General features: G+C 46.4%; 1 protein-coding gene across 6 annotated transcripts in view; it reads right to left on the bottom strand.

Annotated features, from left to right (window-relative positions):
• NINL (ninein like) overlaps positions 1 to 27,818 on the bottom strand; it is a 277,291-nt gene that overhangs the window by 33,402 nt on the left and 216,071 nt on the right. For all 6 annotated transcript variants that reach the window (XM_063918113.1, XM_063918114.1, XM_063918111.1 and 3 more), the window contains 4 exons: positions 27,487 to 27,556; positions 11,549 to 11,782; positions 11,023 to 11,307; positions 8,629 to 8,892 (listed from right to left, as the gene is read on the bottom strand). In XM_063918113.1, coding sequence (XP_063774183.1) covers positions 8,629 to 8,892; positions 11,023 to 11,307; positions 11,549 to 11,782; positions 27,487 to 27,556 — 853 coding nt within the window. The remainder of the gene's footprint in view (positions 1 to 8,628; positions 8,893 to 11,022; positions 11,308 to 11,548; positions 11,783 to 27,486; positions 27,557 to 27,818) is intronic.

Here is a 27,818-nt window from a genome sequence, read left to right as displayed (position 1 = left end):
CTGAAACACTTTCCAAGCATAAAAAATAAACACCATCATTAAAGATTAAACATTTTTTTGTAGTTGTAAAAAAGTGAAAAAAAAAAAAATATTGTGTGGAAGAGAGGCTGGCCGGTGGTAGTGTGAGGCTGGCCGGTGGTAGTGTGAGGCTGGCCGGTGGTAGTGTGAGGCTGGCCGATGGTAGTGTGAGGCTGGCCGATGGTAGTGTGCAGGGTCCACTCTATTTTTAATGGCTGGTGCTGAGTTCCTTGTTATATATTTTGCATCCTTCATCTCTCTTGCTTAGGTTAAACATGAGCCTTATTTAGAGGTCTTACGTTTATTGGTTGTATTTATATGTTTTGATGTGATTTTCTGTTTAACCCCAGGCCCTTGGGCTGTGTTGTGTATTTTACATCTGCAAAACTGTAATTTAAAAAAAATAATAATAATAAAAAAAAAGGAATGTAAAATGTACTACAGTAGTAGCATAATTTGCAAATATATGCGTAGAATTTTCCGGGGTAAATTTGATCTAACATTGTGATCATATGAGGAGATATTTCCCCACGCAGCAGACTTGATGTCAGTAATCCAAATGCACACTAAAGTGCAAAAAATAACTGAAAGCAGAGGATTGCTTACAATAGTTGGTATTGCTTTCATAGGGGTCAATTCAATTCAGTGAGAGATTGTCTTCAAATTCCTGACTTTACAAACTCCCGTGCATCACGGGAATTTGATTGTCAGGAATGTGTTTTTTAGTCGGCAATTCAATTCAGAGAGGGATATTGTAATTAGTCTGACTTAAATATGAATGTCGGGAATTTGCAATCTCCCGAGAATTCAATTGTCAGGAATGTGGAGGGGGGGGGGGGGGTTGTTTGTTTTTTAGTCTTCAATTAACTTCAGGGAGGGATATTGTAATTACCCTGACTTAAATATGCAAGTCGGGGAAAGGACAGGGAGGAGACTTATTTTCCTTCCTTTTACTCCCAGGAATGCAATGATAAGGCAAGACTTTGGAGTAGAAGCCACAACCATTTTGGTACTTACATTAAAGGAATGGTAGCAGCAGTGGAAACAGTATATTGTTCTGTGGAAGTGTGGAAAAACATTGATCATCGCTTTATAATGTGACTTAATTGTCGTTGGCACCAGTAGGGTAAGCTTGCTGGCACTGTGACAGCCAAAGGTAGGGAATCTCTAATAATCACACGTAACTGGGATTGGTTTAGGGCGGCTTGCTTGGCATCATCAATATGGAAGTGTAATGGTTGAAGATCTTGGGCAATCGACTTTAGCCATGTTTTCTTTGGCGTATCACTTACTATTTTCCATTCCTCCAGAATGTGTTACAGTATTTAGGCACTGGTATGGTATTCTTTTAGACTCCATTCTGCAGACATGTCCAAACCACTTTAAACGCTGTCTTTTAATATAGGATTCAACTGTGGGTTGGTCTTTGCATAGTTTTTGGATGTTTTAATTTCTCCGGTCCATTCGTTTTTATTGAAGTATATTTCGTAAGCACCTCATTTGGAAACATTCCAGCTTTGTTAGGTCGTTTTTAAGTATTGCCATTATTCTGAACCATAAAGTAAATTTGTTCTAACTGATATGTTGAATACCTTAATTTTTGTGGTAATGGTAATGTCCTTTTGGTCCCAGAGGCCTTTTTTTCAGAGATGCAAAGGCAGCTGTGGTACAACCTATGCGTCTCATTATGTCACTTGTAGCGGCTATCTGTTGACCGTTGATAGTTGAACCCAGGTATTTAAAGGTATCCACTAGTTCGGCGGTAGTATGCAGGGGAGGGTGTGTACAGTGAGAAGTCGTGTAGTGTGTGCATGGAGAGGGTGCAAGGTAGCTGCAGTAGTGTTTGCGGGGAGGGGTATGCAGGGTGAGAGGTAGTGTACTGTGTGTGAGGAAGGGAGTGTTGGGGAGGATGTATTCATGTGACCGGCAGTCAGGAGACGGACGATCACATGACCTCCCCCTACATCCCGCCCCCTCACTATCCCGACGGACGCCATCCCGACAAACAGGGACTATTCCCATTCGTTGATGTCCACGACACCCATATAGTGGGAATAGAAGCCGTGGCGACCGCAGGGTACCACCGAGCCCTCAGCGCGGCGAGCACAGAGGGCCCACAAGGGGCTTGCGCCCGCCAGGATTCCGCTGCCGGTATGCTGACCACCGGTCAGCCATTCCACAGCCGAGTGTTGGAATATTTCACTAACGTGGATATTTCACTATGCAAATGGGTATGTATCAAACTCCAAATGACTTCCAAAGTTACAAAACCACTGACCTGCAGTACATTTGTCCATGCATATGTGTTTGCCCTTTTCACTTTGGGAATTGCCCCTGTGCAAATGTCTTGTTTTCTCATATAGTAAATACTCAGGGGTCTCTGTCCACTAAGAGTAGGTTACTAATATGGTAGCATGAACTGCCGATCAACCGATTGTACGGCCTAGTGTACTGGGTGTGGGGAGTGGGGTGCAGGGTAGTGGCTGTAGTATAGTGTTTGTTGGGATGGGGGTGCAAGATAGTGTGTGCGGGGAGGGGGGTGCAGTGCAGGGTACTGAAGGATTATGCAGGGAAGGGAATGAAGTAGTGTATTGGGTGACAGGCTCAATCTAGCACATCACTCATTTCACCGCTGGGTGACATGTGGGGGTGGGTGGGTAAGGCTATGGTGAGGTGTAGGTAGGGACAGCCAAAAACAGTCAACACAAAACACTGTACAACTATCTTCTTCAACTCCCTGGTCTGAGTCCACCCCAGACAGATCATTTTTACAGATATACTGTGGCAGTCATTAGTAGCTCTTTCAGAGAAGACAAGGCATTAAGTTGTAGAAATATTGGTTTGCACTCAATTTGGATAACCTGAGAAAGGAGAGAATTCTGTCCTCTGATGAGTACCCTGTCTGCTAATGGACAAAGACCCTGAATGATCATCCACTGGCAAGATGTTGGGCTGGATTTCTTGTAGTTGATGATTAAAGTGCAAGACTCTAAGGCAGGCATTCCCAACCACTGTCCTCAAGGCACACTAAAGGGGGGTACTGAAGGGAGACCGCTCAGAAAACATCTCTCCCCCAGCTCAGCACAGCGCGATGTGCTGAGCGACGGGGGGCTCATTTCACACAACGGTGAAGTGAGCGTCCTGCTAGAATGAGCCAGCTTGCAGGATCAATCTAGCTCCAGCGATAGCGATGTGCGGGGCGGCCTTTCTGGGGTCTCTAACGGATGTCATTAAAGCTCAATCTGAGGAAATCCGATCGTTGTGGACTCGTGTGTTGGATTTGGACAACAGAGGTAGGAGGAACAATGTTCGGGTGAGGGGTATCCCAGAAGATGTCCCCCAGACAGGCCTCGTTGATGCCCTGATGAAAATATTCCACGCAGTTTTGGATGAAGACCCGGCCCCCGCCATAGTCTTTGACAGGGCACACCGCGCCCTCAAACCAAGAGGGCTCCCCTCTGACCGGCCCCGGGATGTTATATGTCGATTGCACTACTACGCTCAGAAAGAGGAAATTATGAGCAAAGTGCGCCGCATAGATGACCTGGACTTTAATGGTGATCCAATCTCCATCTTCCAGGATCTCTCCTGGCATACGCTTCAACAAAGAAAGATCCTCCGCAAGCGACAACTGAAATACCGATGGGGTTTCCCTTTCAGCCTACAAGTATCTGCTTCTGGGAAGATACACACCCTATTTACTCCCTCCGATCTCCCCACTTTCTGCTCCGCCCTTGGTCTCCCACCTCTGAAGATCCCGGATTGGGACTTCACTCTCCCGGATCTACACCCGCCCCAACCTGCAGGGAATGGAGCGCCATGGCAAGTTGTAACTAACTCTCAGAAGAAAGCTTCAAAACCCCTGCCCGCGTGCCAGGACTCTTCCACTACCTGAAGAAACTGTTCGTCACTGCCCTGTAATCCAGACTTCCTTGCTTTAAGCAGGAGGCTTGCACGTTCCGGCTGTGGCGCGCCGGGTGCGACACCATTTGTATGGCCCCGCACTACTACTGCTCCATTTCATCGTGTCCCCCCCGGTTTTGCCAACAGACCTGGAGTTGAGTTTTGTGACTATAATAGTAATTAATTAGATGTTGCTGCCGATTCTTACCAATGTTTGCATGGTTTTAAAATGCTTATACTAGATATAGTGCCTATGGGGGTGACTCCCTTGCCCCAGTCCCGCACACGGCCGCTGTGCCCTATGGGGAAGATGGTATATGTACTTACCTGCTCTCCCATTGCGGGTGTTTATTTGTTTATGATGTTCCTATTCTCTGTGTCTTACTCTTCTTCCTTTCTCTTTCTTCTGTATTGTTTTTTATTTTTTTTGGTGACCGGTCCGAGTCTCTTGCTATCCTGTGCTGTGACACGATGTGATGTCTGCCCCGGGTACTCTTAAATTTGCCTCAATTAACGCTAAAGGTCTTAACATCCCTGAAAAGAGGTCCCATTTATTTCGGACACTGCGATTAGATGGGGTAGATGTGGCCCTGATTCAGGAGACGCACTGTAAGATTTCTGCTCGCAGGCCCACGTTAATAAGTCATAGCTTTCCCCTCGCTTTCTACTCCAATAACCCCGAAAGTAAGTCTAAAGGGGTTGCTATACTTTTCTCTAAAGCTTTACAAGTTACTGATGTCTCTGTCCATAAATTAGTTCCTGGGAGATAGCTGGTGGTCCAATGCAATATATTTTCCCAGGCGTACACTCTCATAGCCATCTATGCTCCAAACCAGGGCCAACTGTTCTTCCTCCGGTCCCAAATCCCCCGACTAGATGCCCTTATGACAGGTATTGTTGTTTTGGGAGGTGACTTAAACTGGTCCATGGACCCCACCATTGACACGTCCCCGCCAACCCCTAAATTCTCTGCACAAAAACATAGACAGGTTAGGAAGCTCTTTCATGAACTTCAATTAGCTGACTCCTGGAGAGTCACACACCCCGCTGACAGAGATTTCTCATTCTTCTCACACCCACATCAGGTCTATTCACGACTAGACTATTTGTTTTTGAGCCATAGACACCTCCCCTTATTAGTGGACGCCTCCATTGGCTCCATTACTTGGTCGGACCATGCCCCGGTTTTCCTATCTCTCGCTGCCCCCTCCCAATCCCCTGGCCCTTGGACCTGGCGCCTTAATGAATCCCTCTTACACGATGAGTATTGCAAATCAGAACTAGACAAGGCGTTATCAGAGTACTTTGTTATTAACGATACAGGGGATCTATCCAAAATCACTGTCTGGGAGGCCCACAAATGTGTCATAAGACGTAAATTGATCCAATTGGGCTCCTTCGTGAAGAAGAATAGACTGGCCTTAATCTCCACTTTGTTACACAAAATCCATTCTCTAGAGGCCCGCCATAAATCTTCCCTGTCTCCCTCCGACTTGGCAGAGTTGTCTGAGGCCCGGACGCACCTCCGGACAACCCTCAATAATAAAACCCAAGCCTCTCTCCGTAAATGCAACAGCAAATACTATAAATGGGGAAATAAGCCAGGACGCTTGCTAGCACAGAAATTAGATCCCAGAGAATGGCCTCTTTTATTCCCTCCATGAAAAATGGTGCGGGCTCCGTATGCTTTAAGTCACCGGAGATAGCAGAGAGTTTTAAAAACTACTATACCACCTTATATAACCTAGGCGACCCTTCTCCGGCCCATGATCCCCTTTCTAATATGTTGAGATCCAGGGAATACTTAGCTAAGGTGGCGCTTCCCCAGTTGCCACTCTCCGCCCGTGACTCCCTAGAAGCCCCCTTCACCCTAACTGAAGTAGAACAGGTCATCTCCTCCACACCCGTACGTAAAAGCCCAGGCCCGGACGGTTTTACAGCCACCTATTATAAGACATTTAAGGAGACTCTAGCCCCCAGATTGTTACAGGCCTTTAACTCCGTCTCTGCAAATACACACTTCTCACGTCAGTCTCTGGAGGCTCAGATCACTGTGATTCCTAAACAGGGGAAAGACCCCTCAGTGTGTTCCAGCTACAGGCCCATTTCTTTGCTTAACGTGGATCTCAAACTCTTTGCGAAATTGATGGCTCTGAGATTGAACGAGTTTCTCCCATCACTCATTCACAGTGACCAGGTGGGCTTTGTTCCGGGCCGAGAAGCAAAGGATAATACGACAAAGATCCTTAACCTTATACATCTGGCCTCTAGCAGCGGGACATCTTCTGTCCTGCTGTCTACAGATGCCGAAAAGGCCTTCGATAGAGTCAATTGGGACTTCATGAGGGCGGTGCTGGAAAACATTGGGCTGGGTCCACAAGCTCTCCATAGAATATTATCACTCTATACGCAGCCATCGGCTAGAGTGCGGGTTAATGGGATCCTTTCTGATAATTTCTCTATAAGCAATGGAACGAGACAGGGCTGTCCCTTGTCCCCCCTGATCTTCATTCTATGTATCGAAGCCTTGGCCAGAGCTATTAGAGCGAATTACTGTATTAAGGGGCTTCAAGTAGGTAACATGGAATATAAACTTGCCCTGTTTGCGGATGGCCTGTTGACAGTTGTCACACAACCCACCCACTCACTCCCCCACCTGATGTGGGGGAGTGAGTGGGTGGGTTGTGTGACAACGACTTTAACGGTTTTGAAATCCACTTTCCCATTTATATGGAGAGATTCCCACATCACGTATCTAGGAGTACAACTTTCTAGCGACCTATCGCGACTGATGTCCCTAAACTTCCTCCCTATTCTCCAGGCCATTAGAAACGACTACTGCAGATGGCAACACCACAATCTTTCATGGCTATGCAGAATCAACGTTGTAAAAATGAACACACTACCCAAATTGCTCTATCTCCTCCAGACCTTGCCGATTCGGATCCCAGACTCCTGGTTCCAGACCATAAGATCCTTAATCCAACAATTTATTTGGCTACGTAAGAGGTCTAGAATTGGTAGAACCATTCTGACTCGCCCGCCTAAAAAAGGTGGGTTTCTACTCCCAGATATTAAAACCTATTATCACGCAATCCTCCTGAACAGGGTCTTGGACTGGACCAGGAGTCGAGAGGCGAAACAGTGGGTAGTCTTAGAGGGCCTATGTGTCCAGATGTACCCTGAAATTTTTCCTTGGCTCCCGACCTTACCCAAACTCCCGCTCCTTCACCCGACTGTCTCCCCTACGCTCTCCTTCTGGAGGGGAATAAGGCGACGACCGGCCCTTTCCTCTGTATTTAGGCCCCCTTGCTTCCTTTTTGAGCAACACAGCTTTCCCACCTGGGCTATCCCTGGGTTATTACCGAAACTGGGCGCTGGAGGGACTTTTTAGAGTAGGTCAGCTAGTTCAACCATCAGGGGTCAAGCAATTCTCAGATATTAGGACAAAATGGGAGATTCCGCAGGCTGACTTCTGGAAGTTCTTGCAGGTTCGACACTTCCTATATACGGATAATATATACCGGCAAGCATCTCGTGAGCTGACCCCATTTGAAAAGGTGTGTGTTGCGCCCCTGAACCCCGTACACACGGTGTCCACCCTGTATAGACTTCTAAGTACATTCGACTCCTTGACCCCCCCTCTTTTCACTCGAAAATGGGAAAGAGACCTGAATATCTCACTCTCAGATAGGGAGTGGGACTCTATCTTCCTTAAAGCCCATAGGAGCTCTATATGCATACAGGTCAGAGAAACACAATATAAGATTCTGATGAGATGGTACAGGCACCCTACCCTCCTCCACGCTTTTTCCCCATCTGTCTCACCTGCCTGTTGGAGATGTCATAAAGTCCTAGGCTCTTTGTTGCACATCTGGTGGACCTGTCCCCTTATTAAATCTTTTTGGGGCGATGTAATTTCCATTTCTGGTATTATTATACATGCTCCTGTCCCCTCAGACCCGGCTTTTTGGCTACTGAACCACTCCACTACCCCTCTTTCTACCTATAGGTCATCACTGTTAAGACATCTTGGCAATGCCACCCGAGCAGTAATACCCGCTCTGTGGAGGTCCTCCAGGCCTCCTACATGTTGTACCTGGTTCTCCAGACTGGACTACTACATGAACATGGAAGATATATTACTGACCGCCGGGGATAGACGGTCTGAGTTTATTGCTACGTGGTTGCCTTGGATAGAGTATAAGACCTCCGAGTCATACAAGAACTATACCTCCTCTATGATATGAACTGAGAGTGGAGCCTAGTGGCCAGGTGCCCCGGGCCTGTATGTTTGACCATGTCTGTTCAGTTCACATATCCTTCCCTCCTTTTCTTAGCATTCTCGGTGCGATCACCTCTTTCTCTGTTATGTTCTTTTTCTTGTTCTGTGTCAGTTTTCTTCTAATGTTCATTATTTCAAAATTGTTTGTGCAGACTGTGGAAACATTGACCACGTGACCACACTATGTTCACATTTCTATACGCCACTATGTTTAGCCGTTTACTGTTGACATGTTCATATGGGTGTATACGCTGTCACAAGTCTGTACTCTTTTCAATAAAAACAGATTATACAAAAAAAAAAGAATAGTTGGGGACCATAATATAAAATGTATCAAATACTTCTGTTTAAGCAGAGTTTATAATACATGACGTGTTTGAAGTAACGTGATGTTGCATGGAAAGAGACAATCATTGAGATACCTTATCTTTAAGTACTTGCACTTCTTCTTCTAGCTGTTCTTTCTTTTGTTGCCAGTCAGTCTGCTGTCGCTCCTTCTCTCTCTCCATAGCACTCAGCTGCTCCTGGAATTTCTTCATCGTTGCTGTGATCTCTTCTTTCTGCTCGGTCACTACTTGCAGCCTGCTGTCTAACTGCTGAATGGTCTCCTGGTCACCTTCGTTCTGTGCCTTTATATCAGACACCATGCATTTCTGCTGCCAGAATTCATTACGGACTTTATTATTCTGAAAATGAGCCACCACAAAATATAGGACTTTAACAAGCATCAAAACATGTTAGATGTATGAGCTTTGCTTCATATAGAGGTATGTTTGACACAATGGCCCTCATTCTGAGTTGATCGCACCAAGCAACTTTTTGCTGCTGGTGCGATCAACTAATCTCTGCCTGTGGGGGAGTGTATTTTAGCATAGTTGGGCTGCGAACGCTTGTGTAGCCCTGCTAAGATAAAAAGTTTCACTCAAAACAAGATTAGCCCTGCAGTTACTCACCCAGTGCGATGGATCCAGCGATGAAGGTCCCGGTCCTGACATCAGACATACGCCCTCCATGCGCCTGGACACGTCCGCGTTCTTCTTACCACTCCCCGAAAACAGGTGGAAACGGTGAGTATCTGCCCCAGAACGCCTCCCGCCTGTCCATCTTCTTGCGATCGCCGCTGCGATCACATTTGACGCTGGCGTCGTCGTTGCCCAGCGATGATCGTCGGAAGGCAACGACGCGCGTGCACAATGCGTCTGCCACGCATGCGCATTTCCGACCTGAAGAACCGCTGCGTGCGAACGGGTTGGAATGACCCCCAATGTCTTCTGTTCTGTAGCCATCTCCAGCCATCTGTGGCTTTCTCCGTTCCTCACATGCCGCCACGGACCCTGACATACGTATCCATGCACTCACAAACCTAGGGGGAAATGTATCAAACCTTCCAAAGAGTTGGAAAAGAGGAGACGTTGCCCATAGCAACGGATACGCTTCTAGCTAGCATTTGTTAAGTACATTCTATAAAGCAACTTCTCCATTATTTAGAAGGTTTGATTCATTCCCCCTTAATCACTGAAGAGGAGGAATCACTGTCTCCCACAGGCCCATAACATAATAAGAAGATAATGAATGCTTAGCTCCTGATACCCCATGGTGACTAGTCAGGTAAGCAGACTGGCTGTCCCGCACCATAAGAGACACGCTGTCACGATAAAGATTTTTACAATAAAAAACTGCTCTGACTTCTGCATTGTCCGTTCTTAAAGCTATATTCCCTAAATTATACAACCTCTGATACTAGCAGGGCCCCTACATAATATAAGGGAACAATGTAAACCTGCTGACCCGAGATGCAGTATTATGTCTGCAGAAAGTTAAACAATAGGATATTCATTTTAACAGTAAGATCAAATGCAACCAGCCAACCAAGATATAGTAATACTTGGAATGTATACAAAATTAGGAAAGCTGAATAAAATCAGAATATTCTTATGTAAATTATGAAACTCACCAATGATAAGGTGTTTGCAGTGCAGATGGAGTGATCGCTGACATAATACAAATTACTATTGTTGAAAGCTCTCCTATGATTTACTGGGGAGGAACATGTGATGCTGTAATGCCTGTTCTGTTACCTTGTGTGTCAGGAACGCAGCCAGGTCAGGGATAAAACAGCAGCCTCTGTTATACCACTTACTGAAGTGAAGAGGCGCTAGTGATTAACTCATTAGTGCTGGGCTGATTGACTCCTTGGGATTGGTCTCAGGTGGGGTTGTAAGGCTGTCAGCAGTATTTGCTCACTGCCTGTCACCACATTTACCCGCCATCTTGTTATTTACTGACCCTGCTTGTCTTCACTCTTCTGCTCATCACGCGCCTCTTTCTGCAAAGTTACTGCTCTTCTTGTCGGACGCCTTCCTTCTACCTCAAACTATACTTGCTAACATTTCTGATTGTTTCCTGCCTGCAATGACATCCACTTGTGACCTTACTATTCTGTCAGCTCTTTACTCCAAACTTGAATCAGTATGGCCATACAGTATAGTCAGGTACAGTTTTCTCACCACCTCAAGAGACCTGGTACACTCAGCTGATTATTGCTAATGCTACAGCCTACAATTTTTCAGTAGCTTCTATGTAAATTTATACTACATTGTGCATAAGTACTGGTGAGCACGCTGCTATGGGTGAAGACCAGATGCGAGCCCTACTATTGGTACCAGAAAGCTGGAGGTATTTGTTACATTATGATGACGACAGAAAGAGACCATTATAAAAGGGGGTTTCTAAAATAAATAGGACTTTTCTCCCCACAAAATAATCCATTAAAATAACGAGATGGTTTATATAGCATTTCAATAACTTAGATTTACCTCCTGTTTTGATATTTGCAGCTCAGTTTCCAGCTGTTCTCTCTCTTGATGCCACCCAGCCTGGTCCTGCCGCCTCTCTGCCTCCAGGCTTTGGAGTTGTCCCTGTAGTTGCTCTATAGAAGTTACTGCTTCATGCCTTTCTTCAGCCAACTCCTTCAGCCTGACATTCAGCTCCTGCAGTCTCTCATAATTCCCGTCTTTCTCAGCGGTTAGGTCTGATATGGTTCTGGTCAGCTGGAGGCTCTGTGCATTCAGCTGGCATAACTCATCCCAGGATTTCTCATTCTGAACCAGGAGTGTAAGAATGTACAGATTAAGTACACAAATGTATGTATATTATGCATGTCTCCCCTCCACCCTGCCACCTCTTCTCTGTGTTCCCACTGCTTCTCTTTCCTATACCTCCTCCTTGCGCCTAATAGCAGTCCAGGTGGGTCCGCTTCCCTCCTCCCAGCCCATGTTGGTTACATCTGAGCTTATTTCTACTTAATTACCGCTCTACTTTTCTTTCATGACTCCACTTTACCTCTTGTTTGGACAACCGCAGTTCCTGCCCCAGTTGCTGTCGCTCCCTTTGCCAGTCTGACTGTTGCTGAAGCTTCTCATTATTCAGGTCATTAATAGTTTCCTGCAGTTTCACCAGAGCATTGCTTGCTTCGTCTTTTTGCTCTGTGAGCTCTTCCAGTTTGCTGTTTAATTGCTGTATTGTTTCTTTGTGCTGTGTATTTAGCCTGGACAACTCACCCTGGCATTCATGGTGCTGTACGAGGAACATTTGGAGTTTCAAATCACAATATATATTTGGTTATATTCCTCATAACATCAATGAAAGTGAAAGTTCTCCTCTTATTCATGATTCTAATTGTTATTTGCACATATTACTGGTAATGCAATAACTGGGCATAGGTCTGCCCCAACAACTGCCGCACTTTATTCAAACCATGCTGGAGACTGCAGTGTGCCAGCTCACATGTGGTCACAGGGGGGCAAAAAGGCTCTACCAGCCTTATTCAGCTCACCTGTAATAAATTATATATTGTTTGGGGGCATAATAAAATAAGAATTTACTTACCGATAATTCTATTTCTCATAGTCCGTAGTGGATGCTGGGGACTCCGAAAGGACCATGGGGAATAGCGGCTCCGCAGGAGACTGGGCACAAAGTAAAAGCTTTAGGACTAGCTGGTGTGCACTGGCTCCTCCCCCTATGACCCTCTTCCAAGTCTCAGTTAGGATACTGTGCCCGGACGAGCGTACACAATAAGGAAGGATTTTGAATCCCGGGTAAGACTCATACCAGCCACACCAATCACACCGTACAACTTGTGATCTGAACCCAGTTAACAGCATGATAACAGAAGGAGCCTCTGAAAAGATGGCTCACAACAACAATAACCCGATTTTTGTAACAATAACTATGTACAAGTAATGCAGACAATCCGCACTTGGGATGGGCGCCCAGCATCCACTACGGACTATGAGAAATAGAATTATCGGTAAGTAAATTCTTATTTTCTCTAACGTCCTAGTGGATGCTGGGGACTCCGAAAGGACCATGGGGATTATACCAAAGCTCCCAAACGGGCGGGAGAGTGCGGATGACTCTGCAGCACCGAATGAGAGAACTCCAGGTCCTCCTCAGCCAGGGTATCAAATTTGTAGAATTTAGCAAACGTGTTTGCCCCTGACCAAGTAGCTGCTCGGCAAAGTTGTAAAGCCGAGACCCCTCGGGCAGCCGCCCAAGATGAGCCCACTTTCCGTGTGGAATGGGCTTTTACAGATTTTGGCTGTGGCAGGCCTGCCACAGAATGTGCAAGCTGAATTGTACTACAAATCCAACGAGCAATCGTCTGCTTAGAAGCAGGAGCACCCAGCTTGTTGGGTGCATACAGGATAAACAGCGAATCAGATTTTCTGACTCCAGCCGTCCTGGAAACATATATTTTCAGGGCCCTGACTACGTCCAGCAACTTGGAATCCTCCAAGTCCCTAGTAGCCGCAGGCACCACAATAGGCTGGTTTAAGTGAAATGCTGAAACCACCTTAGGAAGAAATTGAGGACGAGTCCTCAATTCTGCCCTATCCGTATGAAAAATTAGGTAAGGGCTTTTATAGGATAAAGCCGCCAATTCTGAGACACGCCTGGCTGAAGCCAGGGCTAACAGCATTACCACTTTCCATGTGAGATATTTTAAGTCCACAGTGGTGAGTGGTTCAAACCAATGTGATTTTAGGAATCCCAAAACTACATTGAGATCCCAAGGTGCCACTGGAGGCACAAAAGGAGGCTGTATATGCAGTACTCCCTTGACAAACGTCTGAACTTCAGGAACAGAAGCCAGTTCTTTTTGGAAGAATATTGACAGGGCCGAAATTTGAACCTTAATGGACCCTAATTTGAGGCCCATAGACAGTCCTGTTTGCAGGAAATGCAGGAAACGACCCAGTTGAAATTCCTCTGTAGGGGCCTTCCTGGCCTCGCACCACGCAACATATTTACGCCAAATACGGTGATAATGTTGTATGGTTACATCCTTCCTGGCTTTGATCAGGGTAGGGATGACTTCATCCGGAATGCCTTTTTCCTTCAGGATCCGGCGTTCAACCGCCATGCCGTCAAACGCAGCCGCGGTAAGTCTTGGAACAGACATGGTCCCTGCTGGAGCAGGTCCTTTCTTAGAGGTAGAGGCCACGGGTCTTCCGTGAGCATCTCTTGAATTTCCGGGTACCAAGTCCTTCTTGGCCAATCCGGAGCCACGAGTATAGTCTTTACTCCTCTCCTTCTTATGATTCTCAGTACTTTTGGTATGAGAGGAAGAGGAGGGAACACATACACTGACTGGTACACCCACGGTGTTACCAGAGCGTCCACAGCTATTGCCTGAGGGTCCCTTGACCTGGCGCAATATCTGTCCAGTTTTTTGTTGAGGCGGGACGCCATCATGTCCACCTTTGGTTTTTCCCAACGGTTCACAATCATGTGGAAGACTTCTGGGTGAAGTCCCCACTCCCCCGGGTGAAGATCGTGTCTGCTGAGGAAGTCTGCTTCCCAGTTGTCCACTCCCGGAATGAACACTGCTGACAGTGCTATCACATGATTCTCCGACCAGCGAAGAATCCTTGCAACTTCCATCATTGCTCTCCTGCGTCTTGTGCCGCCCTGTCTGTTTACGTGGGCGACTGCCGTGATGTTGTCCGACTGGATCAACACCGGCTGACCCTGAAGCAGAGGTCTTGCCTGACTTAGAGCATTGTAAATGGCCCTTAGTTCCAGGATATTTATGTGAAGTGATGTCTCCAGGCTTGACCACAAGCCCTGGAAGTTTCTTCCCTGTGTGACTGCTCCCCAGCCTCGCAGGCTGGCATCCGTGGTCACCAGAACCCAGTCCTGAATGCCGAATCTGCGGCCCTCTAGAAGATGAGCACTCTGCAACCACCACAGGAGAGACACCCTTGTCCTTGGAGACAGGGTTATCCGCTGATGCATTTGAAGATGCGATCCGGACCATTTGTCCAGCAGATCCCACTGAAAAGTTCTTGCGTGGAATCTGCCGAATGGAATCGCTTCGTAAGAAGCCACCATCTTTCCCAGGACCCTTGTGCATTGATGTACTGACACTTGGCCTGGTCTTAGGAGGTTCCTGACTAGGTCGGATAACTCCTTGGCTTTCTCCTCCGTGAGAAACACCTTTTTCTGTACTGTGTCCAGAATCATCCCTAGGAACAGCAGACGTGTCGTCGGAATCAGCTGCGATTTTGGAATATTTAGAATCCATCCGTGCTGTCGTAGTACTACTTGAGATAGTGCTACTCCGACCTCTAACTGTTCTCTGGACCTTGCCCTTATCAGGAGATCGTCCAAGTAAGGGATAATTAAGACGCCTTTTCTTCGAAGAAGAATCATCATTTCGGCCATTACCTTGGTAAAGACCCGGGGTGCCGTGGACAATCCAAACGGCAGCGTCTGAAACTGATAGTGACAGTTCTGTACCACAAACCTGAGGTACCCTTGGTGAGAAGGGCAAATTGGGACATGGCGGTAAGCATCCTTGATGTCCAGAGACACCATATAGTCCCCTTCTTCCAGGTTCGCTATCACTGCTCTGAGTGACTCCATCTTGAACTTGAACCTTTTTATGTAAGTGTTCAAGGATTTCAGATTTAAAATGGGTCTCACCGAGCCGTCCGGCTTCGGTACCACAAACAGCGTGGAATAATACCCCTTTCCCTGTTGTAGGAGGGGTACCTTGATTATCACCTGCTGGGAATACAGCTTGTGAATGGCTTCCAATACCGCCTCCCTGTCGGGGGGAGACGTTGGTAAAGCAGACTTCAGGAACCGGCGAGGGGGAGACGTCTCGAATTCCAATTTGTACCCCTGAGATACTCTGTAGAAAAGGGGAGTGATCCCTACAAAGAAATAGGGATCAAAGAAAAAGCCTCTTTTTGGGGGCACTCTTTCAAAATTTATTTAATGTTTATTGTTTAAAATTTACATTTTATTTCAACAATTAAAAAAGAATATGTGTAGAGAAGGGCAAAAAAATATACCTATTGGTATAACCCTAATAAACAGTCAACTCAAATTCAATGATATAATCCTCCAAACTAACAATAATTCTCAAGAGAAAAGTAATTTGTAGCAACCTCTGTGTACAGAAATGTGTTTTAGAGTGCAGGTGGTAATCCCTGCACTCTTGACACAGGATGCAATTTTATTTAAATCTTATTGGAGGTAATTAGTAAATCAAATGCTGGGTGAAAATTTCTAAGCAAAGTAATAATGTGTTTAGGTAGGCAAAAACAACCAAATCTATAAAATACTTATTAATATCTTAATAAAATGTACCACAATGTTATTATTATTATAAAGCAGGTGCCAGAAGTAACAAATCCCACAACAGAAAATTGCAACTGTTTGATAAGTTGCAATAGAGGAATTTGTAGCTGGCAATCAACAGATAGAATAAACAGTATCAATTTTTCAACTCTTGCAGGTAATGATCAAAGTGACTACATCTACCTGAACAAGTGTAATAACTTAAGAAAAAAGTGAAGAAAAAGGTATCCATGCCGTTAACCCGCTAACCTCTGCTGCCTTCCCATGTGTGGAAATTATCACAGTGAATGGGAGGTGAGAGAGCCAGCGGCCGGAATGTATATGAAGGAAGATAGTGGCGTTACTTGCTGTTGCCGGAAAACAGGGAGGGGTTATCCTGATAGCATATTGTCATTGCAGAAAAAAACCCTCTCCCGTCCCGCAATGAGTGCGCGCCGAAAATACCTTTTGAAGATAAGATCCTGCTGTGAAACGCTGTCCTAGCTTGGACGCGTCTCCAAGGTTGTGCCTACGAGTCCGGGTCCGTGAGCTGTGCACGGGTTACCCGGAGGGACGTGATGATGACGTCAATAGTGCTGGAAGCGACGTACGTTTCACCCTAGCCGGGCTTGTTCACACTGAATCGTATTGTGGTTACTGATGTCCTTAACCTATATACTGGCCCTAGCCAATCATAATTAGGGCTGCATAATTAGAAGTATAATTGGAGACCAGATTGTTGCACAAAATGTATGAACAGAGTCTAATTAGTATGTATACCCAAGAACGGAATTATTCCAATATGCAAATTAAATTAAATTGTAACAATGAAATGAATAAATTCGAGAGTAATACAAAAATGTGAAAAAATAATAGTAGTAATAATAATAATATGAAAAAATAATAAAACATTAAAAGAAGGGGTGAGAATATTTATTTATATAAAGAATATATACATTTAACGCTCATACATTTTGTGCAACAATCTGGTCTCCAATTATACTTCTAATTATGCAGCCCTAATTATGATTGGCTAGGGCCAGTATATAGGTTAAGGACATCAGTAACCACAATACGATTCAGTGTGAACAAGCCCGGCTAGGGTGAAACGTACGTCGCTTCCAGCACTATTGACGTCATCATCACGTCCTTCCGGGTAACCCGTGCACAGCTCACGGACCCGGACTCGTAGGCACAACCTTGGAGACGCGTCCAAGCTAGGACAGCGTTTCACAGCAGGATCTTATCTTCAAAAGGTATTTTCGGCGCGCACTCATTGCGGGACGGGAGAGGGTTTTTTTCTGCAATGACAATATGTTATCAGGATAACCCCTCCCTGTTTTCCGGCAACAGCAAGTAACGCCACTATCTTTCTTCATATACATTCCGGCCGCTGGCTCTCTCACCTCCCATTCACTGTGATAATTTCCACACATGGGAAGGCAGCAGAGGTTAGCGGGTTAACGGCATGGATACCTTTTTCTTCACTTTTTTCTTCAGTTATTACACTTGTTCAGGTAGATGTAGTCACTTTGATCATTACCTGCAAGAGTTGAAAAATTGATACTGTTTATTCTATCTGTTGATTGCCAGCTACAAATTCCTCTATTGCAACTTATCAAACAGTTGCAATTTTCTGTTGTGGGATTTGTTACTTCTGGCACCTGCTTTATAATAATAACAACATTGTGGTACATTTTATTAAGATATTAATAAGTATTTTATAGATTTGGTTGTTTTTGCCTACCTAAACACATTATTACTTTGCTTAGAAATTTTCACCCAGCATTTGATTTACTAATTACCTCCAATAAGATTTAAATAAAATTGCATCCTGTGTCAAGAGTGCAGGGATTACCACCTGCACTCTAAAACACATTTCTGTACACAGAGGTTGCTACAAATTACTTTTCTCTTGAGAATTAGTGTTAGTTTGGAGGATTATATCATTGAATTTGAGTTGACTGTTTATTAGGGTTATACCAATAGGTATATTTTTTTGCCCTTCTCTACACATATTCTTTTTTAATTGTTGAAATAAAATGTAAATTTTAAACAATAAACATTAAATAAATTTTGAAAGAGTGCCCCCAAAAAGAGGCTTTTTCTTTGATCCCTATTTCTTTGTAGGGATCACTCCCCTTTTCTACAGACTATATTAATACCTCTGGGGTTGCACCGCCAACACATTCAGATATATAAAAAATTATTTCTCGATTTTCTGATACTGTTGGTTAAATATGTTCAAATAAAATTGATAGTAGCGGTGCAGGCAAACACAACCTTTTTTCTACCCCTGAGATACTACCTGCAGGATCCAGGGGTCCACTTGCGAGTGAGCCCACTGCGCGCTGAAATTCTTGAGATGGGCCCCCACCGTGCCTGAGTCCGCTTGTAAGGCCCCAGCGTCATGCTGAGGACTTGGCAGAAGCGGGGGAGGGCTTCTGTTCGTGGGAAGAGGCTGTCTGCTGCAGTCTTTTTCCCCTTCCTCTGCCCCGGGGCAGATATGAGTGGCCTTTTGCCCGCTTGCCCTTATGGGGACGAAAGGACTGAGCCTGAAAAGACGGTATCTTTTTCTGCTGCGAGGTGACTTGGGGTAAAAAGGTGGATTTTCCAGCCGTTGCCGTGGCCACCAGGTCCGATAGACCGACCCCAAATAACTCCTCCCCTTTATACGGCAATACTTCCATATGCCTATGGAATCCGCATCCCCTGACCACTGTCGCGTCCATAATCCTCTTCTGGCAGAAATGGACATCGCACTTACTCTTGATGCCAGAGTGCAAATATCCCTCTGTGCATCTCGCGTATATAGAAATGCATCCTTTAAATGCTCTATAGTCAATAATATATTGTCCCTGTCCAGGGTATCAATATTTTCAGTCAGGGAATCCGACCAAGCCACCCCAGCACTGCACATCCAGGCTGAGGCGATTGCTGGTCGCAGTATAATACCAGTATGTGTGTATATACTTTTAAGGATATTTTCCAGCTTCCTATCAGCTGGTTCCTTGACGGCGGCCGTATCAGGAGACGGTAACGCCACTTGTTTTGATAAGCGTGTGAGCGCCTTATCTACGCTAGGGGGTGTTTCCCAACGCGCCCTAACCTCTGGCGGGAAAGGGTATAATGCCAATAATTTTTTCGAAATTAGCAGTTTTTTATCGGGGGAAACCCACGCTTCATCACACACCTCATTTAATTCATCTGATTCAGGAAAAACTACGGGTAGTTTTTTCACACCCCACATAATACCCTTTTTTGTGGTACTTGTAGTATCAGAAATGTTCAAAACCTCCTTCATTGCCGTGATCATGTAACGTGTGGCCCTACTGGAAAATACGTTTGTTTCCTCACCGTCGACACTGGAGTCAGTGTCCGTGTCAGTGTCTGTATCGACCTGAGGTAACGGGCGTTTTATAGCCCCTGATGGTGTTTGAGACGCCTGTACAGGTATTAACTGATTTGCCGGCTGTCTCATGTCATCAACAGTCTTTTGTAAAGTGCCGACACCATCACGTAATTCTTTCCATAAGACCATCCAGTCAGGTGTCGACTCCCTAGGGGGTGACATCACTAACACAGGCAATTGCTCCGCCTCCACACCATTTTCCTCCTCATACATGTCGACACAGCGTACCGACACACAGCACACACACAGGGAATGCTCTGATAGAGGACAGGACCCCACTAGCCCTTTGGGGAGACAGAGGGAGAGTTTGCCAGCACACACCAGAGCGCTATATATATACAGGGATAACCTTATATAAGTGTTTTTCCCTAATATAGCTGCTGTATATATTAATATGCCAATTTAGTGCCCCCCCTCTCTTGTTTTACCCTGTTTCTGTAGTGTAGGACTGCAGGGGAGAGTCAGGGAGCCTTCCTCCAACGGAGCTGTGAGGAAAAAATGGCGATTGTGTGCTGAGGAGATAGGCTCCGCCCCTTTTTCGGCTGCCTTTCTCCCGCTTTTTTGTGGAAAACTGGCAGGGGTTAAATACATCCATATAGCCCAGGAGCTATATGTGATGTATTTTTAGCCATTTAAGGTATTTTCATTGCGTCCCAGGGCGCCCCCCCGCAGCGCCCTGCACCCTCAGTGACCGGAGTGTGAAGTGTGCTGAGAGCTATGGCGCACAGCTGCGGTGCTGTGCGCTACCTTATTGAAGACAGGACGTCTTCTGCCGCCGATTTTCCGGACCTCTTCACTCTTCTGGCTCTGTAAGGGGGCCGGCGGCGCGGCTCCGGGACCCATCCATGGCTGGGCCTGTGATCGTCCCTCTGGAGCTAATGTCCAGTAGCCTAAGTAGCCCAATCCACTCTGCACGCAGGTGAGTTCGCTTCTTCTCCCCTTAGTCCCTCGATGCAGTGAGCCTGTTGCCAGCAGGTCTCACTGAAAATAAAAAAACCTATTTAAACTTTTACTCTAAGCAGCTCAGGAGAGCCACCTAGATTGCACCCTTCTCGTTCGGGCACAAAATCTAACTGAGGCTTGGAGGAGGGTCATAGGGGGAGGAGCCAGTGCACACCAGCTAGTCCTAAAGCTTTTACTTTGTGCCCAGTCTCCTGCGGAGCCGCTATTCCCCATGGTCCTTTCGGAGTCCCCAGCATCCACTAGGACGTTAGAGAAAATGTACAATGTAAACCACAGGGTGGCTAAACAAATATAAACACTACACAAAGACAAATACATAAAAAACATCAACTACATAATTTCCCTACTTATCTTCAGAACTATGCTCCTGATTCAGAGATGGACGCAGTGCTGAGAGCAGCTATGTTTTTGGACACAGCTGCTGTAAAAACATATGTAAACGCATCAGGAGGCGTCTTAAGTAAATAGACGCCTCCCGCATGCTTGTGTTATCCACTGCTATGTCACAAGATGCAGCATTGGTTCACTTGCATGAAAATTGGCCATCTGAGTAACCGTTAGGCTATGCAGGATGGCCTGGGCTGTTCACACTGTTGGAACCAGGAAGTCTGCAACCAGAGACACAGACCCTGGTCCCACCACTGCCAGAAAATGGGACACAACAACCCCATCTTTGGGAATGCAGCCCAGCTTCTAGCAACTCTGAGCACTGACAGTCTGTCAATCAGGCTGCGGAATGAGGGAACTGCATGCAACTACACAGAACCCATTCTGCACATGCGCAGAACACGTCATGTGCCAATGCTCCATCATCAGTGATGTATGTAAAAAATCAGGCTTACATACATCACCATCATGGTACATTCTCATCCTCTTGGCCAATCCACACCCCTTCTTTAAAATCACAGAAATTCCCCAGCAAATGAGATTTACATTCTATATGATAGCAGAAATGCAGAGATCTCACTTACATATGTTTGCAAAGATATGATTAAGCTGAGATCTCTGCATTTCTACTATTATATTGGATGTCAATCTCATTTACTGGTATCTTATAGTGTGCTGGGGGATTTCGGTTTGTTTTTTCTTCTCTAGATTAGCCCCTCCCTTTCAAGCACCTGTAATTGACTAATAAATTGATTTGTCACTTTAGAGTTCAGTATGATTTGTTCACCTTCAAAACATTGACAATCATAGTGTCGACAGGTACTCTGTGTAGACGTGTTCAATGTGTTAACATGTGCAACGTTGTCTTTGACTTAAAGTCAACATGTTTAATGTTGACACCTATTTCTAACCCTAACCATCATGACCCCAGGGGTACAAGGCCTATGCATCATATAATACATAAGGACAAGATATGACACTGTCAGAATGTATTCCCCATAGAATGTATTGTTCTTTTTATGCATTTATGAGCATCCAATCAAAAGAAATGAAAAAAAATTACGTCAAAAAGTAGTTATGGTAGACTTACCAACTCTCTTTCTGCGAGGTACATTGGGTTCCACAGGGAAAACATTGGGATGTAGAGTGGCTCTTGATCCAGAGGCACCAAGAGGCTAAAGCTTTAGCTGTCCCAGGATGCATTGGGGTATTCTCTATAACCCCGCCTCCAGCCACTGAGAGCTCAGTTCGTTAACCAGTCCAATGCAGGACCAGGCAAGAGAGAAGGCAGATGTTAGTCACATAGAACCACATTCTCACGACAGGAGAAGGTACCAGCGGCTAATGCCATACAACCCAAAGAAGCTAGGTGCGTCAGGGTGGGCGCCCTGTAGAAACCAATGTACCTCGCAGAAAGAGAGTTAACAATGGTAAGTCTACAATAACTCTCCTTTTCTGCAGCAGGTTATATTGGTTTAGACAGGGAAACGTGGGGATGTCCTAAATCAGGGATGTCCTAAAGCAGTTCCTCATGGGCGGGGACGCGCCTTAGCGGATGTGAGAATCCGGCGTCCAAAGGAAGCATCCTGGGAGGCGAAGGTATCAAAAGGCATAGAACCTAAGAAACGTGTTCACTGAGGACCACGTAGCCGCCTTGCACAATTGTTCTGCGGACGCGCCACGGCAGGCCGCCCAAGAAGGTCCAACAGACCAAGTAGAATGGGCTTTAATAGCAGCAGGAGCTGGGAGTCCAGCCTGCATATAAGCTTGTGCAATCACCAATCTAATCCATCTGGCCAAGGTTTGCTTATTCGCAGGCCAGCCACATTTGTGGAAACCAAACAGGACAAAAATGGTATCTGACCTCCTGATAGAAGCAGTCCTCTCCACATATATACGAAAATCCCTTACCACATCCAAAGAACGTTCTTTGGGAGACAAGTCCAAAGAGATAAAGGCCGGAACCACAATCTCTTGGTTAAAGTGAAATGACGACACCACCTTTGGCAAATAACCTGGTCAAGTTCGCAGAACTGCCCGGTGATGGTGAAATATCAGAAAGGGTGGACGACAGGACAAGACGCCTAAGTCCGACACCAGTCTTGCAAAGGCAATAGCCAACAAAAACAGGACCTTGGCCATGAGCCATTTAAGGTCCACCGATTCAAGATTTTCAAATGGAGACTCTTGCAGGGCATTCAGTACAACAGACATATTCCATGGAGCCACAGGAGGGACATAGGGAGGCTGAATCCGTAGGACACCCTGAGTGAAGGTATGAACGACAGGTATAGACGCAATTTTTCTCTGAAACCACACCAACAAGGCAGATATGTGAATCTTGAAGGAGGCCAGACGAAGGCCTAAGTCCAAGCCTCTTGGCAGAAAAGCCAGAATTCTAGAAGTTCTGATTCTATAGACATCATAATTCTTATCAGCACACCAAGTGAAGTAAGAATTCCTGACCCTGTATTATATCCGGGCAGAGGCCAGTTTACAGACCTTCAACATAGTTTGAAGAACCGCCTCGGAAAATCCTTTGGCCCTCAGGAGTGATGTTTCAAGAGCCATGCCGTCAAAGCCAGCTTGGCCAGGTCTGGGTAGAGACAAGGGCCCTGTATGATGAGGTCTGGTCGCTGAGGAAGTAGAAGGGGATGCCCTGTCGACAGACCCTGCAAGTCTGAGAACCAATGCCGTCTGGGCCACACTGGAGCGACTAGAAGTAGCATTCCTCCTTGTTTGAACTTCCGTAGAACCCTGGGCAGGAGTGACACTGGAGGGAACACATAGGGCAGCCGAAAGTTCCAAGGAACCGCCAATGCTTTCACTAACGCTGCTTGAGGATCCCTGGTCTGAGATCCGAAGACTGGAACCTTGTAATTGTGTCGAGACGCCATGAGGTCTACGTCAGGTCCACGATAGGCCCCATCTGTCCACTAGGAGTCAAAAGACTTCTGGATGAAGACTCCACTCTCCGGCGTGCCCGTCCTGGCGACAGAGAAAGTCCGCTTCCCAGTTTATGACGCCTGGAATGAACACTGCAGATATGGTTGGCAGATGGCGTTCCGTCCAACAAAGACTTTTTGACACTTCCATCATTGCCATGCGACTTCGAGTGCCGCCTTGGTTTATGTATGCCACCATTGTGGCGTTGTCCGACCGTATTTCAACAGGCCTGTTCCGTACCAGAGGCAGGGCAAGAGCACTGTCCTCAGCTCTCAAATGTTTAATCGGGAGGAGTGATTCCTCTTTGGTCCAACGACCCTGAAAAGAGTGATGCTCCAACACCGCTACCCATCCCCTCAGACTGGCATCCGTTGTCAGTAGGACCCAGTTGGGGATCTATGAGGGATGGCCACTGCTCAATTGCTAGTCATGGAGCCACCAGGTCAGCGATAGACGAACCTCAGGAGTTAAAGAGATCATGCGAGATCTGATCCGATGACCTTCCCACTTGGAAAGGATTAACTGTTGTAGAGGGCGGGAATGAAATTGAGTGTACTCTACCATGTCGAAGGCCAACACCATCAGGCCAAGTACTTGCATCGCCAAGTGTATCGACACTCTGGGGTGACAAATGAAGAGTCTTATCCTGTCCTGAAGCTTCAGTACCTTGTCTGGAGACAAGGTCCGGAAGCTTGAGGACCTTGTCTAGAGACAGGAATAGTCTTTGACTGTGTGTGTGTCCAGGAGTGCCCCCAGGTGCACCATGCTCTGAGCTGGGACCAACAAGGATTTCTTCCAATTGATTAGCCACCCATGGGCTTGTAGGAAGATGACCGTCAGTTGCAGATGATTGAAGAGGACTTTGTGGGAATTCGCCAGAATCAGTAGGTCATCCAGGTGCGGCAGGACTCTGATTCCCTGGCGACGGAGATTTGCCATCATCACGGCCATGACCTTGGTGAAGATCCAAGGAGCCGCAGCCAGTCCAAATGGCAGAGCCTGGAATTGGTAGTGAGAGTTGCTAAAAGCAAACCGCAGGAGCTGCTGATGCGACATGGCAATAGGAATATGAATATACATCCTTGAATATCCAGGGATACCATATAGTCTCCAGGTTCCATAGCCAGCACAATTGAGCGCAGCGTTTCCATACGAAACCTGGACACACTCACAAATTTGTTCAGAGATTTGAGGTTGAGTATAGACCGGAAGGACCCATTGGGTTTCGAGACCAGAAACCGGGTCGAGTAGTAACCTGTGCCTCTCTGGGTCAGAGGTACCGGCACAACCACTTCTGTACTCAGGAGAGAACTCATAACCATTTGTAGAGCTTTGCATCACGGCTCTGGGAGAGCCGTGGTGCAAAACTCGCGAGGGGGACGTCTCTTGAAGGAGACAGTGTACCTGTGAGAGACAACTTCCAGTACCCATGCGTCTAAAGTAGTCTTTAACTAGACTTGGCCGAACTGTAGAAGTCGGCCTTCCACCCTGGGGTCCCCCAGGGGCAGGCCCACCCCATCATGCATCAGGCTTGTCATGTTTTGAAGCAGGCTGACGGGCTGCCCAGGATTGTTTTGCCTTGGGCTTAGTGGTTTTGGGAGCATTAAATGGTCATGGGTATGCCTGACCTTTTGCTTTCCCTTGAGTCCAAAAGAAAGGAAAAGTGGTACCTTTTGCTTTCTGTGCAGAAGGATTAGTGGTTGGGAGAAAAGCAGTTTTAGCGGCTGACAATTCAGACACCATATTATTTAGGTCTTCCCCAAACAAAATGTTCCCAGTGAAGGAGAGTACCTCCAAGGTCTTTTTTGGAGTCTAGGTTCACTTTCCATGACCTCAACCACAGTATGCGGCGAGCCAGGACAGACGTGGTCGATGCCTTGGCTGCAAACACACCCACCTCAGAGGACGCCTCCTGAATGTAATAGGCAGTGGTGGTAATGTGAGACAGGTATTGTCTGGCATTGTCAGATATATCCTCGGGCAGCTCTTCCTCGAATGCCTGAACCCACGGTTCAATACCTTTTGCAGACCAGGAGGCAGCTATAGTGGGTCTATGAATAGCCCTTACAAGGGAGTATATAGATTTCAGGCAACCCTCCACACGCTTATCTGTCGGTTCCCTCAGCGAGGTGACAGTGGTGAAAGGCAGAGTGGACGACACTACATGGCGGGTGACGTGAGAATCCACCGGCGGTGGAGTCTCACATTTGTTACACAACTCTGCAGGGAGAAGTTAGTGAGCCAAGGCCCATTTAGGCAAATTTAATTTCTTCCCTGGATTAGACCAGGGTTCTCGCCTGATGTCCACTAGATGGTCAGAATGGAGTAATACAGTTTTAACAACCTTCTGCTGGTTAAACTTATCAGTTTTCTTTGCCACAGTAGTAGTATCCTCATCATCAGAAATTTGTAGGATCTGCTTAAGAGCAACCACTAAAGGCAGGGACATCAATTTGCAAGGGAGAATTCTCATCAGTAACACAGGCTTCAGTGTCGGATAGGACCGTATGCTCCCCTTCCTCTTCAGATGAGATATCAGAGAGGTTTGTGGATTGTGAGGAGGAATCAGGCCGCTTAGAGGACCCAGGGACATGGGAGTGATCTGGGGTAGCTTTCTGTCTAACCAGAGACTGATTTAATTGCTGCAGTTGGTCAGACAAGTTCTCCGCCCAAGGCAGGTTAACCATAGGGACAATTTGTGGTGGTAGTGGCACTGGTGGTCCCATAGGGGGCCCTAAGAGTTCCACCAGAGTACCCAGTAGGTTGGTGAACGCAGCCCAGGGTGTCTCCTGAGTAGGCGCAGGAGCTGCGGACTGACTGGGAGGTGTATGACAGTAAGTACACAGACCATCAAACAATACTTCCCATTCTCGTAAATACTTGGCAGCATGCTCTGCATGATTCAGGAGCTACCACTGATTTACTGCCCTTTCTGTTAGACATTATGAGACAAATGCAACAACAGGGCTACTTAGTACGATGGTACTGCGAATAAAAACCTGGTATTACGAACTGTTAAACAGCAGAATATATGCATGTGATAAATACTGTGAATTACTATATCATGAGACCCAGACGCACCTATAGGTACACTCTTTCTCAACTAATTGCTCAGCACTGTGTACATGCGGCTTTACAAGGGAGACCTTGCCCTGTAGCTATGCTCAGAAGATGGCGCCCAGCGTCTCAGTCAGGGAGTGAGGGAGAGTGAGGCAGCTCCAGGGCAGGAAATCTGTGAGGAGATGGCGCCCTGGGCCAGGGGAGGGGCTACAGGTCAAGCGCCGGCTCCCCTATGCTGGACTTCCACCCCGGGTACTTAGAGGCTTATTAATTGGGGTGTTAGTACATCTGACCTGTACTCTGATGCCCCGATGGTCTAGTAGGGTCCCGGCCCAGTGACCAGGTTCATGACAGTGCCGCGACCCGTCTCCCTAAGTCGCGGATGGAACGCGATTTAAAGCCGGGTCCCGCCTGGGGGACCCTCTTACCTTCTCCCCGTAGCAGCTACGAGAACCAGGAGAGCGGTCTGCGACTGTGTGCCTAAGCCGTGACTTCTTCGCCGCAAGTACCCGGGAACCCGATGCCGCTTGGGAGGTGATGATGGAGCTGCAGCGCTGAATTGTCACACTGACATACAGCGCTGACAGTTCAGAGAAGAAATCTTCTTTCAGAAAAGCTTTTTTCAGGGCTGCCCAGTGCAACCCTCCTGTTAGGTGACCAACTGCTGCAGACACAAACTAGAAAACAGAGCTCTCCGTGCCTGGAGGCGGGGTTATAGGGGAGGTCCCAATGCATCCTGGGACAGCTAAAGCTTTAGCATGTTGGTGCCTCTGCATCAAGATCCACTCTACACCCAGATGTTTTCCCTGTGGAAACCAATGTAACTTGCTGCATAAACAAAGTTTTTCTAATTGAAGAACAAATAGGCATTCCTCACCTGCTGGCTTAGCTCTTCCAATTTACTGTGTGTCACATCAGCTTCTTTCTTTAATTCCTCCACCTGACCTCTATATAGAATTATAAACAAAGGGAAAGATGTTGTCACTATTTGCAGGAATGAAATGCGAACGGAGCAGAGAGAAGTGACAATCTGATTTGGTTTGTGATTATTTTTATTATTTGTAATGTTGGTAACTGTCTAACAAACACAGAATACAGTAAGAAAACGAGTGTATAAAAAAAAACAAAAAAAAAAAACGAGTTTAATGGTAAGAACTTACCTTTGTTAAAACTCTTTCTGCGAGGTACACTGGCAGGGCCGGCTCCAGG

Source organism: Pseudophryne corroboree, chromosome 4, assembly GCF_028390025.1.
Source record: "Pseudophryne corroboree isolate aPseCor3 chromosome 4, aPseCor3.hap2, whole genome shotgun sequence".
In the NCBI taxonomy this organism is placed as follows: domain Eukaryota; kingdom Metazoa; phylum Chordata; class Amphibia; order Anura; family Myobatrachidae; genus Pseudophryne; species Pseudophryne corroboree.
The sequence above is the reverse complement of the archived record's forward strand: the minus strand, read 5'-3'. Positions and strand labels throughout refer to the sequence as shown.